Raw genomic sequence first — 19,890 nt, 5'->3', positions numbered from 1 at the left:
ATTACTCACAGGACCAGTGATATTAATGTCAGTTTTTTTTTCAGGGTGGCAATGGAGTTTTTTTCTTTTTATTAATAGCCCTTAATGTATCTTATGTGAATTTTTAATAGACTTTCTTTAAACTCCTTCAGAAAGCACAGTGACAAATGGTGTTATTAACAGTAAGATTCTAAGTGAAGTTATTATTCTCTGTCAATATTCAAATTTAGGCAGAAACTCAAGAGTCAGATCTATCTATTTCATTTTAACTGTGTTCAAAGGGCCTCTGTGTGGATCTTAGGCAGTTGGTAAATATTGTACAGGTCATCTGATATTGAAACTGGATCTCAACTTTTCCTTAACAAATAAATGTATAGATTGAGAGAAAAAAAAGTGTTATTTCCTTGGAAATGGAACCCATGTACTATGGCCTGGTAGATAAAACACTAATTTTTGCTCTTCCCCTGTATAGTGTGTACTAGTTTTTCTCGGATACTAATAAGTTTTTTTTTTCCTAAGGCAATCATAGATCTAACATGGCTTGGACCTTGAAAACTCCAGTCTGATGAAAAATCTTTGACTATTTTCCTTTCATACTTAGGTCTTGCTCCCCAGAACTGCCCCGTGCTCACCGTCCACCAAAACTTCCTTTTCCTGAGTGCCAGAATGCTCTTATGTTTCATCAATGTTTCAAGAGATTGAATAATCTCATTAATAGTGGGAAATTTGGTCCTTAGCTGTTTTTAAACTTTCAAAATGGTTGACCTGGCCATTACACCACAATCATTTAGAAGAGACACTTGCTCTTTGAATAACAGGAAGGTTTGAGGTATGAAAACTCTCTGGTAAACATTGCTGGGACTTCCCTGGTGGCCCAGTGGGTAAGACTCTGAGCTCCCAGCGTGGGGGGTACAGGTTCCATCATCCCTGGTTGAGGGACTAAGATCCCACATGCCACTCAGCATGACCAAACAAACAAACCCCCCGAAATCTTATCACTGCGAAGAGAGTAAACATTTTCTAACTAAAGGTAATACTTTTGGAAGAAACACATCATGTGGACTCTGGATACCATCTGCTTGGATAATCTTTGGAGTCCTTATCAGAGCTAATTTATGGACCAATGTTCATTATACAGTCTTTCTACGGAGCTTTAAAATCACAGCTATAACTTTAAATGACAACAAAAATGCATTTTAGTTTTCTTAAGAGAAATCTAAGATTACGATCATGTCCATCATCTTTCTCTACTCACCCTTTACTTAGTCACCCAGACATTTAAATCAGCACTGTAAGAGCAGATCTTAAAAAACCAGATTGAGTTTAGGTGAAGACCAATGCTAGGCTGGGAAGAAATAAGTTAGAGCTGAAATTCCAGAGGGAGAAAGGAAGGGTTTAATATAGTAAGATATTATTTAAGTTGTAAAGTGAGAAAAAAAGAAGAAAAATGGGCATTTTATTCACTATCTATCTAAATATCTATCTAGTTATCTACCTATACAAGTGTGTGTGTATGTGTGAGTGTGTGTGTGAGTGTGTGTGTGTGTATGTGTATTCTCTTTTCCTAGGGATGTGATAATCTTAAATAAGTCTGTTTGCCTGCTGCTGCAACTAGGCAACTCTTAACCAAAGCAAAGACAATTTAGATTTCCCTAAGGGCAGAGAGAAGTCTTAGAGGCAAAATGAAATAAAAGCTGCAACATATAAAAAGCACAATACATGAAGAAAGAGTTAGATTTTCAGATTTCAGAATCTAAGAAATTTGCAAGGTCTTCCTCTTTCTCCCTTCCCACTGTGAGCAGGTATATAAAGAGTCTGGATGTGTTATGCCTGGAGGACCATGATGCAGAAAGGCAGGCAGCTTCCCTGCGCACGCCGGCCATGTGCCATCACCCGGCTGTTGTCTGTTGCTGTTGTTGTTGTTCAGTTGCTCAGTCGTGTCCAACTCTCTGTGACCCCATGCGCTGCAGCATGCCAGTCTTCTCTGCCCTTCCCTGTCTCCCAGAATTTGCTCAAACTCATGTCCATTGAGTTGGTGATGTCATCTTGGCAAAATTAAAATGTAAGAAAATGCTGGCTTCTGGGTGGGAGAGAATATATTTTAGAATTGTCTTTCAAACGTGGATAAACTCTCAACACTGAAAATTTGGAAGGTCGGTAAATTCTCAGTGACAGCTCAACTCAGTTGTGTTAGAATCAACAGCATTCTATCAGCAGGCCTTGGGAGAAGATAATTAGCACTAAGCCATTTGAGAAGTCAAATTTTTTCTTGGCTCCACAAAATTTACGAATGAAGCAAAAAATCTCCTGCAAAGGGAGACGAAGTGCTCACAGAGTGCTCTTTTAGAGTGCTCTTCATTGGCAGTGTAAAGTCTGGACATAAGGAAGTTCTCAGAGATGAGGTATCAATGTAAAATTAGTTCACTTGTAAATACGGTTCTGCAAACAGCAGGTTCATTAGATGAGATGGGTTAAACTCTTAGAAGAGTATCAGTGGTGAGTGTGTGGTGTGTGGGCTCATCGTTTCCATTAATAAAGTCGGGAGGCACACCTCATTCCTCCTGGAGCTTGATAAAAATACAACTGGGAAAGAAAGAAAACTCAACAGTAAAAAGGCACTGAATTCTTTCTGCGAAACTGTGCTTTAGGTGGCCCGAGTGTCCTGATTTCACACCTATTTTTCTGAGTCGAGAATCACAGCTCTAATTTCTCCTGCTACTCAGTCATTCCAGCCTGGAAACTTCAGCATCACCCACAACTGCTTTTTCTGGTTCACTCTCTATGACTGATTTATTAACAAATGGTCTCAGTGCTTCCTCAGAAACAGCTCTCACATCCAGTCACTGTCAGCCACGCTACAGCTCATGGTTGGTCTGAGGCCTTGTCACCTGGGCTACTTAACAGACATTTTAAAGAAAGTTTTACAAGTACTGCTAATAATGACAAATGATTGTGCACTGCTAATTGTTTGCCAAGAACAATTCTATGAGCATTCTAGTCTCACAAGGATGCTGTGAAATAGGATAGTATCCCTGTTTCAGAGAGAAGAAAGATGAGAACAGAGAGGTTAAGTAACTTGTCCAAAGTCACACAGCTGGGGAGTGGCAAATCTTGGATTTGAACTCATGTGGTCTGTCTTCAGAGACTTTTCTCTTAAGGGACTAATGCACACTGTTTCTGTTTTAATTTAAACCATTACTGGTTTTAGTTGTTGCATTTTTGGGGAATAGATAAAACAGTTAACTGGTTCAAAATACAAAAGCTACAGAAGGCTACATACTGAAAAATGTATGCAGAAGTCTCCCTTCCACCCCAGTTCCTTACCGCAGACCGTTATTCGGTAGCAATCAGCCAGTTTCTCCAACAGAATCCAAAGCGAATGCTTCCACATTCCTATGTTATTTCCTTCTTTTTTCCCCTCTTACTAAGAGTGCACTGGGTGAGTTTGGCATGTTGCCTTTTCCACTTAACAGCATATATGGAAGATCATTCCATATAAGTGCATGAAGAGCTTCCTTGTTATTTTTTTCTTTCTCTTTTTCTTTTTTTGGGTAAAGACTACAGATGGTTGAAAAGAGGGGTGGGCAAGCTTTTCCTGAAAAGGGCCAGATAGTAAATATTTTAGGCTTTATGGGCCTTATGGTCTCTGTCACATATGCTGCTGCTGCTTTTATCTAAAGCTTCAAGAAGATAAAAACATTCTCATCTCAGGGGTCGTTCAAAAACAGGCTGCAGGCCAGATCTGGCCACAGATCACAGCTTGCTAGGACTTTCCTGGTGGCTCAGATGGTAAAAAATTCGCCTGTAATGCAGGAGACCTGGGTTTGATCCCTGGGTTGGGAAGAATCCCTGGAGGAGGGCATGGCAACCCTCTCCAGTATTCTTGTCTGGAGAATCCCCATGGACAGAGGAGCCTGGCGGGCTACAGTCCATGGGGTTGCAAAGAGTCGGACATCACTGAGCGACTAAGCACAGCACAGTTTGCTAATCTTTGTACCAAACGGGCTCTTACCTTGCCACCCTGTAGCCTACCCTCCCTCACTCTGCCCCCTTCGTTGCCATTCAGAAAGAGCTCTCTTCCTATCTCACAGAGCTGATGCTGCCACTCCATGGCAGCTCCCTGCTTCCAGCAGGGGGATGGCCGTACTTCTCAGGCAGAGCCACAACGCCCTTCCTGATGCCTGTGGGTCTCCTCCCTCGCCATCCACTGCTCTGGTCCAGGCCTCATCAGCTCTTCCCAACTCCTGCAGCCACCTCACTGCCCCACCACTGTCATCCACTTTCTTGCTGCACATCCGATCTCTACACCTCAGTGCAGCCTCTTGGATCTTTCACAGGTGCAACTCACACCTGGGAACCTATGGCAGCTTCTTGTTGCCCTGGAAGGAAGTCAACTTGCGTATCATGGTCCTCAAGGCAGGCCAGCCCTGCTGGGAGCTCACTGCCACCCTCTTCCCTCCCTCTGCTCCCCACTCTCCAGCCACACTGACTTCTCTGTTCCTCAAACAAGTCAAGCTCATTTCTGCCTCTGTGGGTGCTGTTCCCTTGGCCTGGCTTGTTCTTTTTTCCCAAGATTTTTATTTTTATTTGGATGTGGACTGTTTTTAAAGTCTTTATTGAATTTGTTGCAATATTGCCTCTGCTTCATGTTTTCTTTTTTCACTGCAAGGCACGTGGGATCTTAGCTCCCAGACCAGAGACCGAACCCGTACCCTTTTCTGCCCTGGAAGGCAAAGTCTTAACCACTGGACCACCACAGATGTTCTGGCTGGCTTATTCTTAAAAGTTCCGCCTCTGTTCAAATACCACTTCCTTAGTGAAGCTTTCCCTCACCTCCCAACCTAAAGGGGCCCCTCCACTCGCCCTCCATTGAGTCACAAGGCTTTATTTTCTTCATGACCCCATTGCTGTCCATAATTATGTCTTGGTTTCCATTTGCAGTCTCTCTGCTCTGCTAGAATGGTCCCAAAATTCTGCTGGAATTTCCAAGGCCCAGCACATCGCCTAACACATACTGGATGAGCACTGTAAAGTTTCTGATTCAACAATGGAAGAATTTCAGCCCAACACACTTTTCCAAGTGGATTTCTCCTCCCTCCTCACCTCACGTTTCAGTCTTTAGTTTCTCCGGCCTTTTCACCAATCACTAACATGAATCTCCCTCTTAAGGGAACGTGTTGTCATCGCCTCCTTTTTTGAGCAACAAACCCCTACTCACTCATCAATGCCCAGCTCAAATATTACCTCTTCTTTTAAGGTTTTGCACTTTTCCTCACCTAGGTCTTCCTCTGAAAGGCTCCCAGAACACTTTGTATATACTTTCCTGACATATGTGTGAAGATCACCCAGTTGTGTCAGACTCTCTGTGACCCCATGGACTGGAGCCCACTGGAGCTCTTCTGTCCATGGAATTCTCCAGACAAGAATACTGGAATGGGTTGCCATTTCCTTCTCCAGGGGATTGTCCTGACTCAGGGATTGAACCTGGGTCTCCTGCATTGCAGGTAGACTCTTTATGTGACATACTGGGTCATAATTCTTTACCTACTACAGATGTTTATTTATTTGCTTATCATACCCTGGATATACTCAAACATTATATATGCATATATTCTTTCCATATATAATTTTCATTTTAGCTACAATGAACATTTTACCTATAGGGAAGGGACATCTTGGATGCTACTTATATAGTAGGTATGGGCACATAGGGTTCCCTAGGGGCTCAGTGGTAAAGAATCCACCCACCAATGCAGAAGACACAGGTTCCATCCCTGGGTTGGGAAGATCCCCTGGAAAAGGGAATGGCAACCCACTTCAGTATTCTTGCTTGGAGAATCCCATGAACAAAGGAGCCTGGTGGGCTACAGTCCATGGGGTCACAAAAGAGCTGGACATGACTTAGCAACTAAAGAACAGCAAAATGGGCAGTAATAAATAGTAGCATTTAGCTCTGTGCTAAGTGTTCTATGAATATTATCTCATGTAACTCTCCTAATATCCCGAATGAGGCAGGTACTGTGATTATCTGTACTTTGCAGATGAGGAAACTAGAAGAAGATTTGTTAACTCTCTCGTGTTGGCTCTGAAAATCACTGCCAGGCTGTCCTGCGGGCAGCTGGTGGGGTGGCTCTCTGAAGGCCTGTGTGCCCTTGAGCTTTCAGTGTATCAGCATGGTGCACAAATCTGTCCTCTTACCTTGAGTGAGACCCGGGGACACAGCTCTGCTCAGAGAGGGGTTTGCTGGGGCTCTGTTAACCCCCTGCAGCAAGCTGCTTCTATGTGGGGAGTATAGCTGTCCCTCTGCCAGCCAGATGGACAGGCATGGTGATGAGGGTGCCCTCTGCACACCTGTGACTGTGAGTCCCCAAGGACAGCCAGATGTTCTTGGGGCCTGCCTCCTTCTGCCACATGCTGCAGACATAAGGTGCTCTGCCAGCTCACCCTTGAGCTAATGCGAAGGGACTGTGGGGCTCTGGGCAGGAGGGCGAGAGCCTAGGAGGCAGAGGAGACAAGGGCAGAAGGAGCTGCCGTGTCTCTATTTTCCTTCAGTCATTCCCCCCTGCCCCCTGCAGCTTTACTGAGGTATAACTGACAAATAAAAATTCCATCTATTTAAGGTATACAAGGTGAAGATAGGTATACCTCATGAAAAACACAGCAAAGGAAACAACAGACAAATGAAAAGGCAACCTATGGAGTGGGAGAAAATATCTACACATCATATATCTGATAGGGAGTTAATAACCAAAATATATGAGGAACTCTGACAACTCAATAGCAAACAATGAATAACCCGATTGAAAAATGAAGGATCTGAGTAGATATTCTTCTGAAGGCAACAACATACAAATGACCAACACACGTACAAAAAGGTGCTTGACATCTTTATCCTTTCCTTTAAATGAAGAAATGTTCTTTGCATGTTTCTTCAGGGAATAAAGGCAACAGGCAACAATGAGCAAATGTCTTCTAAGAAGCACAGACTTCCTCTATTGCAGACAGCATCCCAATGTAAAGGAGAAGGGAGGGTTGGAATGGATTTGCTGTAGTCTGGCTTCATTATCAGCTCGTCGGGAAAATTCTGTCTAGAGAAGTAGGTCACAAACTTTAGGGCCATGCTACTCAAAAAGTGTGGTTCTTAGACCAGCCATGTCAGAATCACCTGGGAGCTCAGGATTGCTGCAGACTGGGTACCCCACTCTGGACCTGACAAACCAGACCCCGAATTTTAACAGAATCCTCCAGGAAATTCCTAAACACATTAAAGTTTGAGCAACACCGACTCAAGGGTAACTAGTTAAAAGGTAAATTTGGGACTCTATGCCTTAGAAATTCTGATTCCCTTGATGAGGATGAGATCCAGAAATCTAACAAGCACCACCTACTTTTTTTTCTGCTGACTTTTTTGAGCAACTGTGGTCCTGAGGCAGTAGAAACAGTACAGATTCTGTATTTAGACAGTCCTAAGGCAACAGACCCAGTATTCTTGCCTGGACAATCCCCAAGGACAGAGGAGCCTGGCGGGCTACAGTCTGGCATCGCAGAGTCAGACACTCAGGATCAGCTCTAAGAAGCGACTTAGCACACGCGCCCAAGATCAAATCTCAGCTCTAATCGCTACAAACCAAGTAATCCTGAATAACTGCTTCATCTTAAGCTTTAGCCTCCTCACTTATAAAACAGAGATACTAAATGTTTATACGTTCAGCTGGGAGGTTTAAAGTGATAGCATAGACAAAGCGCCTAGCGCTGAAGCCACGGCACACACCGTGTGTATAAATGTTAAGTATTGCAGCCATTAGATCAAGCAGCTATCTAATGGTTGCAGCACTGAGTGGTGGACTGGACCACAATACTGACTAATTTCAACTGCGGGGACAAAAAAGGCCAAAGGGGGTTAACCAAAGAATGACAGCTGTGGTTTCTCTGTTACTTAATCATGGCCCTAAAGACACACAGAGGATTAGACTGCAGCAGTGATCAAACTTTATCATCTATTAAAAATCCCCAGGGACGGGAGTTAAGATGATGATTCCTTGGACGTGTGTACAATACAAAATAAAAAGTTCAGAAGAAAAAAGTTCTGATTCCTGGGTGCTGCTTCTCAGTGATTCTATTTCCCATTGGATCTGGGATATGGACCAGGGATCTGCATTTTTATCCCCAGGAGATTTGATGCATGACTCCTCCAGTCTCACTCTGAGAAACAGTGGCTTGGAGAATGCGTGTGTGCATGCTAAGTCACTTCAGTTATGTCTGACTCTGTGCGACCCTACGGACCATAGCCCATCAGGCTCCTCTGTCCATGGGGTTCTCCAGGCAAGAATACTGGAGTGGGTTACTGGGCCACCTTCCAGGGGATCTTCCTGAGCCAGGGCTGGAACTCGCCTTACAGGTGGGTTCTTTACTACGAGTGCCACCTGGGAAGCCTGGCTTGGAGAATATGCGCACTTATATGATGAATGAAGAGTCTGATGCATGCGGTGCCCTGGCTGGTACTGGGAAGTGCACACAGGGACGGATGACCCAGGGGTCCTCTGAGCTGGGAGCTAGGGCCTCTGAGGAGAATGCAGGTCTATGCTGTTATGCTAAAATATCGACTCACACAACAGCCTGGAGAGCAATGAAAAACCGCTGTACCTGGGCGTCTGCAGCTTCGATGCTGTGGGAGAGATTTCCATTTTGTACTGGTTCTGAAGCATCACTGGAGGGTGTCATCTCCACTTCTGTGCTGGTGCTGTTTGGGAGCTCGATTTTTTCTGTGACAAAATTTAGACACACAGAAAGCAAGCAAATGGGGTTAGTGGGGGGTAAGAGCCATATTGAGAAGAACATCCTAACATGTTGGGCCAAGGGAGAAGGTAGTGGCATCCAAGGGGTGATAAGACCCAGGGCTGGGTTGTGCCAAATGTCTAGGATTTTTCTGCCCCCTTGCCTTTCAGTGTACTCAGCCCTCCTCCTCTCTTTAATAGCTCCCTGGCATCCCCGCTGGCCTATGTCTGACCTTGAGTACCCTATCAACTCTAGGGGTATGCCTTCTCTAGACTGGGAAAAGTTACCAACTTGCCATTTAAGAACATGAGCATGGACGTTTTAAAACCAAAACCATACCCAATCTCCACACTACTGTCTATACCCATGACCACATCCTGCAGAGATTTTCTTACGGCAGGATCTTTTCTACTGTAATTACATTCTAGAAAGGACATTTATTAGCTTGGGCTGCAGGAGACTCGAGTCTTAGGCTCTGCTCCGACAGAATCAGGTGGTCATCTCAGGCAAGGCCCCTCATTTCTGCAGAACCTTAGCTATGCGATGAGGGGAATCAACTGGGTAACCTCCAAGGCCCAATACTTCTAGTTCTAATTCCCTCAGGCTCAGTGGGTGGAAAGTTCTACCAGGGCATTGGTGTTGTGGGTAGGGCAAACCTGGGAACCTGGCCTTCTCGAAATGCCTAGAGAATACTACTTAGGAGGTTCCACACTGGGGCATCCTATAGAAGACCAGGCAAAGGCAGGGAATGAACAAGTAATTGAGGTAAAAATCTGTGTCATTCCTGCCTGAGAAGCAACACTTGACTAGTGACTCTCAGTTGAGTCACTGGGGCTCTGGACACTGGGTATCACAGGCAGGCCTGGGTTCATACTCTGATGCTACTGCTTAAGCTGCAGGGTCCTTAGTATGTGACTTAGCCTCTCTGATATTCAGCTTCCTTATCTGTAAAACTGGGATGATGCAGATTTAGAGAATGAAATTATGGTGGCTGGGGGAAGGATGGGGAAAAGGGATAGTTAGGGAGTTTGGGATGGGCATGTCCACACTGCTATATTTAAAATGGATAACCAACAAGGACCTTCTGTATAGACTGTGGAGCTCTGCTCAATGTTATGCAAAGCCTGGATGGGAGGGGAGTTTGGGGAAGAATGGATACACATATATGCATGGCTGAATCCTTTTGCTATTTACCTGACACTGTCACAACTGTTTGTTAATCGGCTATACCCCAATACAAAAGCAAAAGTTAAGAAAAAATTGGGGTGATGATGACAATAGAACCACCACTGCTGCTCTGACTAATAACAATATGATCGCAGGGTACACCTGTAGAGGTTGCATAGGAAAATGAACAGTGCTCTCAGCACAGTGCCTGAAACAGAGCGAGCAAAGAAGCAACATAAACTGTTCGGATCCACTTTACAGCACCTGACTTGCACTAGAAGATTTTTTTCCAGGGCTCAGAGGAACACCTGCAGGTGATCAGTGATCGGGCACCACTGAGGTGTTTTTGCCATAATTTCAGGGAGAGGGAAATAATAAAGGGTTGCCCTCTGGCTGAGCTGGGTCAAGGCTTGGGATTTGTTAAGTCTAGGAGTTCGGCTGTGTGTGGTTAAGTGTCAGGGTCACCAGGAGAACCAGAAAGCTCATCAGTTTCAGATGTGGGCAGCTTCAGGCTGCTCGGAAAGTATCAGAGTATTTCTAGCAACTTCAGGCTGCTCAGAAAGTATTAGAGTGTTTCTAGCAACTTCAGAAAAATTGAACATTTCTATCACTGATAAAATTACTGGGAAATAATTTGAGAGTCATATAAAAATGGTTGAATTTGGAGGAGCCAAATTTTGGAAGTCACAGGGAATGCTATGTTTATTTTTGCATTCAGTTGTGGAATACAGAGGCATAAATACATTTGAATTAGGAAAGCCACTGAAACGCCAACTTCTTTTATCTTAGTAGTGATCATGCTTTCATAATGATGTTCTGCTGTGTGTGATTGTTTTTTCCTAATATGCTTGGTTCAGTTGTTTAAACTAAAAAATACTCAGTACCTTAGGAAATACTAAATTTGTGTTTGTGTGTCTGTTAGCTGAGTTGATACAACTTTACGAACAGCCTTTAATGACCAAACAAAATGGGGTTCTGGGTCCCAAAGTGAAGTTAAGATGTGTAAGAACAGACATGAACACATGAGAAGAAGCGACTTCCCAGGAGTGAGAGCTAACATTTTAGTTTAAGTTTTTTTTCCCCTCATACCGAATAGAATCTTGACTGTTTCTTGGCCAAAGATTTTTCCTGAAGCTAGAAGTCAGGAGAACAGAGGAGACATAAGCTCTTCCAAGGAATGTCATATATTTTGAGTGCAACACTGTTAAATTTTGTCTGCAGATAATTTTAGTTTCTTGGGCATCGTGTATTGCATAGATCCAGATTAGGGTAAATTTAGTCTGAATTTAGAATTTGAGAGCTACATTAGAGTCACAGACTGGAGAGAAGGAACATTATGTTCCAAGTTAAAATAAGACCAGTAAATGTCACGATCTGGTCACAAAGGAACTCAGAAAAAGTCAACCAAAAGGGACCGGGGCTAGTTGCTGCATTCTTAAGAGGGGAGAGTCAGGGCCATCTTGCAGGGACCTGGGAACTCAGTTCAGGAGCAACCAAGTGAACATCTAGTAATTTGGTGGGGGTGATGCAGGGGATGTCATAGGTGTAAAATCTGGTTACCAAGCAAGAACTTCAGAAAGGGTACTCTCACCTTTTGTCAAGTGTTAAATGACAGGTCTGTGTGTCCTCTTTTTGTGCAAGCTCCCAAATGGAGTGATTTTCTACTCCAGTGGAGATGTATGGTTAGGAGGTGGTATAAATTTATTTTAAAATTTTTTACTCATTTAACATTATTATTTATTTATTTTAGATGGCTCCTCATAGAATCATTTCACTCTTTTTAAAGTTCCCCTGGGAGTAGGTGACATATTGGGTCTGTTCATGCCCTGGACCCACCAGGGGAAGTGGGACTCTTTTGGATGTCAGAGAAAGGGCTGAGCGACGGGGTTCTGTGTCTGCACTGAGTTGGGGTGCCCACACTGGGTCCTGCTTCTCTGCCCGCTGCTTCATGCACTCCAGGGATGAACAGCAGGGTATGGACATCTCCCCGTACTCACCCACGTGATTGGCAGCCCCGTTCTGCCTCTCGTTCTCATCCACCTGACACTTCTTCTTGGCAATCTTGTGGAGAATTGAAGCCTTTTCTCTGAACCTCCCTGAAGCAAGAGAAAGTAATGGAAAGGAGACGGGGTGAGAAGGACGAGAAGGAGAGAGGCTCCTGGCAAATGGTGAGGCTCTGGCAAAGCAGGCGCCTAGCTTTCTTAGCTAGGGTGTCGTCCAGTGGTGACCACTCCTTTCTGCCTAACCGAGAGGTCCTAGGCCCTGCATGAAGAGTCCTTTCTTACCTTGTGGGTCCCTCAGCCCAGTTCTCTACTTGACAATCTCAAGCTGCTGGGTCACAGACAAAAGGTTTCCCTTGGACCTCTTTCCTCCCTCCCAATTGCTTACAAAAAACAAAACACCAATCCTCACCAAAACTCCCTCTGTTGCTGTGACCCCGAAACAGGTCTAGACACAGAACCACTCTGGAGGCATGGCCATTTCTCTGGAATTAGATGCTCATCCCAGGATTGGCTTTTGACCGTGGAAAGCCAAGCCCAGGGGTCCTTTGATTTGACTCTCATTTTCAAACATGTATATTAATTAACACTGTGGTTTCTAAAGGAGTCGGGCGCATACATTGCAGTCAAATTAGCTGAGTCAGCTGCAATGAAAGCAGCAAGGAGGCAACTGATTGCATTTGGGGATTCAGGGCACAAAAAGTAATGTCTGTGGGTGATGAGACGCTTAGGGAAAGGTTCTGGAAAAAATACCATTTTCAAAGTAATCATTTTAAACAGCTGTACCACAAAAGTAATGCTTCATTTCTTCTCCATTACTGACATAATTAATGGGTAAATGCATGCAACAAGCACAGAAAAAAAAAAACATGCAAAAGTGTAGAGATTAGTGAAACATAGCACATTTTTCTTTCTTTTTTAATCCTTAATTCCCACTGCCCCCTCCCCCATCCCTTCCTCCTGGGATTATTCAAGGTACAAAGGAGCTTCATTTTAAACTAATTAATTATTGCCTACATTTAGATGAGTCCCTGAAAATACTGTAACTCCTACAATTTTCCCACTAGGCATTTGCGGTTGGCTCGGTTCTCTAGCAGGATATTAGCATGGGAGCTTATTCTACTTTTCTAAAGCAGATCACAACCAAACCAAATTAGCCTCAAACTAGTTTCTCCTGGAGAGTCCATCCTCCTAGGATGGGACATGGCAGGTTGGCATCCCCACTGCCCCCCGCCCCCGCCACCCGCCGTGGACGCAAATCCAGGGGAGTGGTCATAGAGCTGACTTGTGCGGTTGGCTGGGAACGACAGAAGCAGTAAGCTAGAGACGGACCAGCTGACTTCAATGGTGAAGGTGACGCAGGAGAAGCTCCTTCTGCTCAAAGGCTCCGTTAGCCTTAAATCTAGATGCCTGCCTTCACAAGGCAGCCTCTAGGATGTCGGTCCCTTAGTCTAGGTAATGAATGTGCCCCGCTGGACACATTCTTCAAGGAAACAGGAAGAGGAACATTACACAGAAAAAAAGCAGGTCAGTATGTGGCCTGGGTTGCATAAGGAATGAGCAAGAAGGACGAAGTGATGGACATGATGTGCCCCTTGAGGGACAGTGCAGGTCAGCTGGAGGGTATTTACCATGCTGGAGGGTATTCTGCATTTAGCTATTTCTATTTAATCGCCAAGGAAAATCTGGGGAAGAAAGAGGGGAAGGAAAGAAGTCTGGGGACTAGGAGAAGGAGGAGATAAAAGGGAATAAGAACAGAAAGAAAAAGGAGAGAAAAAGAAATAATAATGAGGAGGAAGGCAGGGAGCTGGGACTGTCTGGAGGTTGCCCAGGCAGCATGGTTGGAAGACACTTTCCTGTCTTATTTGGGGACTAGGTGGATGGATAACGGAGAGTGATTCTCAGCATTTGGCAGCCTGAAGCCTAAGGAGGGGTACTACGTGTGTAAGACGACTCTAAGAAGTCCTTAAATCATCTGCTGAAAAGCCAAGAAGAGGAAAAGGGAGGTTCTGAAATGTTATAGAAGATGATGCTTCTACTAATAAAGCCACTCTGTGGACTCAGGGTTAGTCTTTGAACTTAGAGCAATCTGCAGCTGTATGATCAACCATGGCTATTTAAAAATTATATATAAGATAATCATAAAATGAGCGAGCATTCAGAAGAGGAAACAAGCTTGGGGAAATAAAACCTGAAATAAACCAATCCAAGTCAAGCCCCAAAGTCATGAATCGTGGCGGAGAAAATCGCTGATAGTTAATCACATGTTGTGTATGGTTCCAAGGACCTTTTCGGAGCTCAGATGAATGCCAGAGACAGAGGAGAACAAAAGGGCCCCCACAGCATGGAGGGGTGCGGCCGCTCCCTCTGCCAGGAAACATCTTTCAGAAAAGGGCTGGCCACTGTCACTTGGGGGCTGGTTTCCCCAAAGTCTCTAAAGGAGGAGTGCGAGAGGAGCGGAGGAGAACTGGGATTTCTCAAAATATTTTCAGAGACCAGCGAGGGTTTTGTAGGCTGTGTGCATCCCTCTTCCCACTGCCACAGCACCTCAGGTTTTCTGTGTTACGGAAAAGTGGGACAGACTGACCTGACCTGTTTCCTCCTGGGGTTCAGCCCTTGGGCAGAGGCTGCCTGGGGAGCAGCTCTCGTCCACCCACCACTTCTACTTCTTTAATAGAACTTCTGTCCCAGTTTGCAGGAGCTGGCTGCCATTCTGCTGTGAGGGTGCTGACAACAGCGGCTCCAAGGCCTAAAAGGATTTTCCCTTTTCAGAGACTGGTTTCTAGAAAAGCAGCAGTGGAAGGCCCACCTTCAGAACTTAGCACACAGGGGAATTCCTTGAGGGTGCTGGAGCCAGGAGGGCACCCTCATTCCAGCCCCAGGACACCCCTGGGATCGCCACGGGGCACCTTCTGAGAGAAGCTGTGACGATGAGGCTGGCAGGACAAGACGGAGCACAGAATGTGATTCTCAAAGGGGCCCTCTGGGTGTGCGGGTCAGGAGGACTGGCCCCTTCAGGACCTGTTCAGCCTGAAGCCACAAGCTGAGAGATCACCCTGCAGTGTGTGCGTGTGTGTGTGTGTGTGTGTTGGGAACAGCACAATATCGTGGTTAAAGGGATATGATCTGGGATTCATTCCCAGGTGCTCAGTGGTAAAGTGGCTCCTGGCAAAGCAGGAGACGTAAAGAGACGCAGGTTTGATCCCTGGGTTGGGAAGATCCCCTGGAGGAGGAAATGGCAAACCTGCTCCAGTATTCTTGCCTGGAGAATCCCACGGACAGAGGAGCCCAGGGGTCGTAAGAGTCAGACACGACCAGGCAACTTAGCATGCACGTGGATGTGTTTTGAGGCAGCAAGGCCTGGTTTAAGCCCCAGCTCTCTCCCTGGCTCTTCTAGGTGAGAGTTGATAAATCCCTGAATATTTCTGAGTTTCAGTTTTTCCGTTTGTTAAATAGGGATGCTAACCACTGACTCTTGAGTTAAATGCAGGGCTTAAGTGAGAAAATACCTATAAAGAGCTGCCCACAGCACCTGGCATTGGGAGAACTCTGTAAACAAGAGGAAAAAGAAAACCCAACAAACAGCCCAGGGGCAAGGGTTACACGGCCCTGTGCTGCGTTAGAAGAAGCCTTGGCATCTTCTCGTCTCTCAATTAGCGGTATCTGACCTGACAGTGTAAGCATCCCGCGGGGCCTCGCTGGATTGGTGTTTAGTTTTCTGTGATTCCTCCAAAGTCAGTTCCAAAACTGATTAGAAGGATCACTTCATATCTCCTTGAAACTGAGAAGGTCAAGGTGAGGGAGCTGGCCCTCTGTGTTTTAAACTCTGATACCTTTGTGATCTTCAAGTGGAAAGACAGTGATTAGCTTTCTCCCCATCACCTGTGAGGACAGAGTGCCGGAAGGGCTGTTGGTATTGCACAGTGGATTTGGGGTAGCTCCAAAGAGCTTCCTGAAGCACCAGGACTTTGCCTCCTCTGTGTCTCAGGCTCAGAATTCTAAAATAGCAATAATGAACAGAACACCCAGCTCACACAGTTGCTGGAAGACTTACTGGTTTAAGACACATCAGGTATTTAGATGGCCCTGACATACAGTCAATTACTCAGAAAGGGTTGTTACTATTATGGAAGTGAATGCAGGATCTTCACCCCATAAATTACTGAAGATGAAAAGCTTGATATTTAAAATAGAATGGAGGCTTAGCAGCCTCTGGTGCAAGAGACCTTGGCCGTAAAGGCACCACTTTCATTGACTATTTTAGGCATGGATTCTACGTTGGCATAGGGGTTGACATGGACAGATCTAAGAAAAACAACTGTAACTGTGTGCCTAGGGATAAAGGAGACATTTCTGAGCAACTTTTCAAGGTGAGTGAAGGAGTGATTTTCAACATGTTTTAAGGAGACTTTAAAAAAATATACGCTGTTGCGTGTGAACCTTTAAAGTATATTTTTATATAGTGACAGATATTTGTATACTTAAAATCTTAGAAATAGCAAACGGCTCAAATCGTGAGGCACCTACGTCAAAACCTAGTACACAGTTTTAATATAGTTTAGCTTGGTCTGAAATTTGCAAAAGAAAACCAGCTGAGTGTTCTCAGGGGAGTGTGTTGAGGGGGTGGTAGGGACGCGTGGGAGGAAAAGATCAAAGCAGAAGGGCTTATTATGAAGAAGAACAAATTTTGGAAAAACCACCAGGCATCAAAATCCTCAACCGATCTCTCTGCCATAATGCAGGAGCTCCAGGCTGTGTCGCAAAATCACCTTTGGAGGTTCTGTTTCCTCCAAGGTAAAGCATTTTACTTTTGTTCTGCCGTTGATTAATGAAAACAGCCCCTGGAAATTCCTTCACATCCTTCCCACCAAGTCATCAGCAGCGCCCTGACAGGAATGCTTTGGGCGGGAGATGAGATTAGCTCCTGGCTGCCACAGAGCATTCTGAGCCCCAGCAACACGGAAGAGACAGGACCAAAGAGATTTATAGATGTAAAGGGAGTGGCCACACACACCTCGGCAAACAGACCTTGGTTTGGGAGAAGAAAAGGAAAAATGAAACAGGAGGGAAAACTCAGTGTGTTTGAAATTATTTTTTGTGTTTTCAGTTCTGCCTTTCCTGTCTCTGTCTTTGAAGTTTATGGCTTGGCTGGCAGCTTAAAAAGCAACAGGGCACCTGAATTTTCCTCCTGTTTATCCTTTTTTTGTTGTTGTTGTTCTGGAATCAGAGACTCAGGTCAGGCAGCCAGGTCATCGTGACTCTGAGAAGCACTATGAAAGCGATGTGGCAAAGAGCAAACGCTGACCCTTGGGGTCATTGTGGGTTCCTCTCTTTCTCTCCTACCTCACAAGCTATCTGTCAGCAAATCTGGAGTCTCTGCTTTCAGCGTATTTCAGAACCTGACCACTTTTCGCTCCCCGCCTCCCTGGGCCGAGCAACAATCCTCTGGCCTCCCAGTCTCTCTTCCACCATGTCTTCCCGGTCCCCTGGGCTGGTCTTATCCCAGGGTCATTAGCGGTCAGGTGACGCCACTCACTCCTCTGTGCAAAATCCTGCAGGGGATCCTTAGGGAAAAATGAAAACCAAAGTCTTGCCAGTGACCTGGAAGATTCTGTCCAGTGAAGCTCACCTCGACCCTCCTGCCTTGTCCCCTCCCCCTCTCCGAGCTTACTCTGCACCAGCCACGCTGGCCTTCTTCTTGCTGTTCTGGAAAACACTGTGCTCTCTCCACCTCAGGGCCATGGCCTTTGCTGGTCCCTCTACCTGGAATGTTCTTCTGCCAGAGATCCATGGGCTCCACTCTCTCAACTCCCTCCAGTGCTGATTTGTTGTTCATTGCTGTTCAGTCGCTCAGTTGTGTCCGACTCTCTGTGACCCCGTGGACTGCAGCACGCCAGGCCTCCCTGTCCTTTACCATCAAGTACTGATACTTGTTTACAAATGTCACCTTCTCATTGAAGCTGCTCTGAGCAGCCTATTTAAAGGTGCAGCTTTTCTCTCCAGCACTTGCCACCCTCAGCTCATTTTCTCTGAAGCATTTTCCACCACTTCATTCACTGTATCACTATTGCTATTGATTATCTGCTGCTTCCCATTAGCAGTCAAGCTCTGTGAGGGTAGGAATTTTCATCAGTTTTGTTCACTGCCGTATTGAGCCCCAGGGGGGCTCAATCGATCCTTGTGTTTGTGGTTTCCAGGCAAGCTGATCAAGTTCTCACAAGCTTCCTATTGGCTAATAGGCCAAAGTAAATCCTTTCAGGTCCACTCAAGCCCAGCGCCCCAGTAGGGCTAAGGGTCCATATATAGAGCCCCAGGAACTGTCTGAAGTAAAGAGGAGAAAATAGGGTGGACCAAGTTCATGTTGCAGAAGTGAAATACAGAGGGGCCCAGTTGCCTCCCTTCTGTCCCTCCTCCCCCTGATCAGGTCCCCAAGGTGGGCACTGCAAGGAAGAGGAGGCAGGTGCAAGAGGGAGCGCAGTGAGCACCGCAGAGAGTACAGCAGGCAAGCTGAGCTCTGGCTCTCCTTGTATGAAGATGCTCCTCATTTGTCGAGGCCTAATGGAAGGCATCACCCACTCAGTGGACATGAGTTTGAGCAAACTATGCGAGATAGTGAAGGACAGGGAAGCCTGGCATGCTGTAGTCCACGGGGCCACAAAGAGTTAGACACGACTGAGCGACTGAACTGAACTGGACTGAAGGCCAGACCCGAAGTCTCTCTACTGATACCCATGCGCTCCTTCCCAAGTGGAAATCTACCCACTGCTCTCAGGGCATTTTGTACTCATCACAGCCCTTGTTTCAGCTTGCTGCCAGCCTCTCTGCTTTCCCCGCCAGAGGGCAGGCTTCTCGGGGGCGGAGACCTCCTCTCAGCCATCTGTGTATTTCTCTATGCCTCCACAAGCGTCTTAGAGTCAAGCTTGGCACATCTCATGCACTCACTGAATTATAGTGAAGCTCTCCCTATATCAGCTCCCCAGGGAAGTCTGAGCTTTTTTTCCAAGTCAGTACAGGTCACAACCAGTCTTCCTCTCTGCAAATATTAACCAAGCCTGTGCTATGAATCAGGCAATTTTTGATAATAAGATCCATCTGGTGCCCTTGTAGGGTTCACAGCCTGGAGCCAGAGAGACAAGAAACAAGGACTTAAGATTCATGCTGTAACGGTGGGGGCCTTCTCCAGAGGGCATGGAAACTCAGAGAATAAAGGTCGAAAATACCAGACACTACTTTTGCAGCTTGGGCAAGTAAGGTCCACTTGCATTCCACAAACTGTCCTTCTGGGGCAGCTTATTCATCTAATAGCATCTGGCCTGATTTTTATTCTTAAAAGCAAAATATTAAAAATAAAAGTCTTGTCCTGCATAAGAACATAGAGTTTACTTATTTATTCTAAATCTACTTTTGAGATACAACCCTCAAGTTATTCTAATTTTTGCAAAGTATCATGTAAAACCAATTATAAGGTTCCATTGACATGAATGGAAATCAAACTAGTATTGTAATAAAGTAATTTATAAAGCATCTTTAGTAAATATTTTGTGAATGGACCACATAATAAAGATGATTAACATAATTTAACTGTAGTATATTTACAGGCATAATCATAGGACTAGTTCCTGTAATTAATAAGATATTTACATAATCTCAAGCTGTGGCCAAACTCATAATATAATGAAATGAAACAGCCTGATTTCCTTATTAAGGCTTTTAAAAATAATTTCCTGTAAGAATGACCTTTGGAGTCACCAGTAAGGCTCAGATCTGTCCAGGTGTGAATTGGTTCTGTCATCTCTCCTAATGGGGTCACCTTATCACTGGAAATAGGGTGCCTTCCTAAATATTTTGGAAAATTTCCAGTGTATTTAATGAAATTCTGTCCTTCAATCCCAATTTCTTGCCTTTTCAGGGACTTTGCTTAATCCGTCATCTTTAATCCTTCCCTTTCCCCTCAGCCTATCACCATGCT

At 45.2% G+C, this 19,890-nt stretch overlaps 1 protein-coding gene across 4 annotated transcripts in view; it reads right to left on the bottom strand.

The window, feature by feature from the left end:
• SLC24A2 (solute carrier family 24 member 2) overlaps positions 1-19,890 on the bottom strand; it is a 276,401-nt gene that overhangs the window by 30,085 nt on the left and 226,426 nt on the right. For all 4 annotated transcript variants that reach the window (XM_013965891.2, XM_013965894.2, XM_018051915.1 and 1 more), the window contains 2 exons: positions 11,919-12,017; positions 8,623-8,741 (listed from right to left, as the gene is read on the bottom strand). In XM_013965891.2, the coding sequence (XP_013821345.1) occupies positions 8,623-8,741; positions 11,919-12,017 (218 nt within the window). The remainder of the gene's footprint in view (positions 1-8,622; positions 8,742-11,918; positions 12,018-19,890) is intronic.

This window comes from Capra hircus, chromosome 8, assembly GCF_001704415.2.
Source record: "Capra hircus breed San Clemente chromosome 8, ASM170441v1, whole genome shotgun sequence".
In the NCBI taxonomy this organism is placed as follows: domain Eukaryota; kingdom Metazoa; phylum Chordata; class Mammalia; order Artiodactyla; family Bovidae; genus Capra; species Capra hircus.
This window is presented reverse-complemented; position numbering and strand designations above follow the sequence as displayed.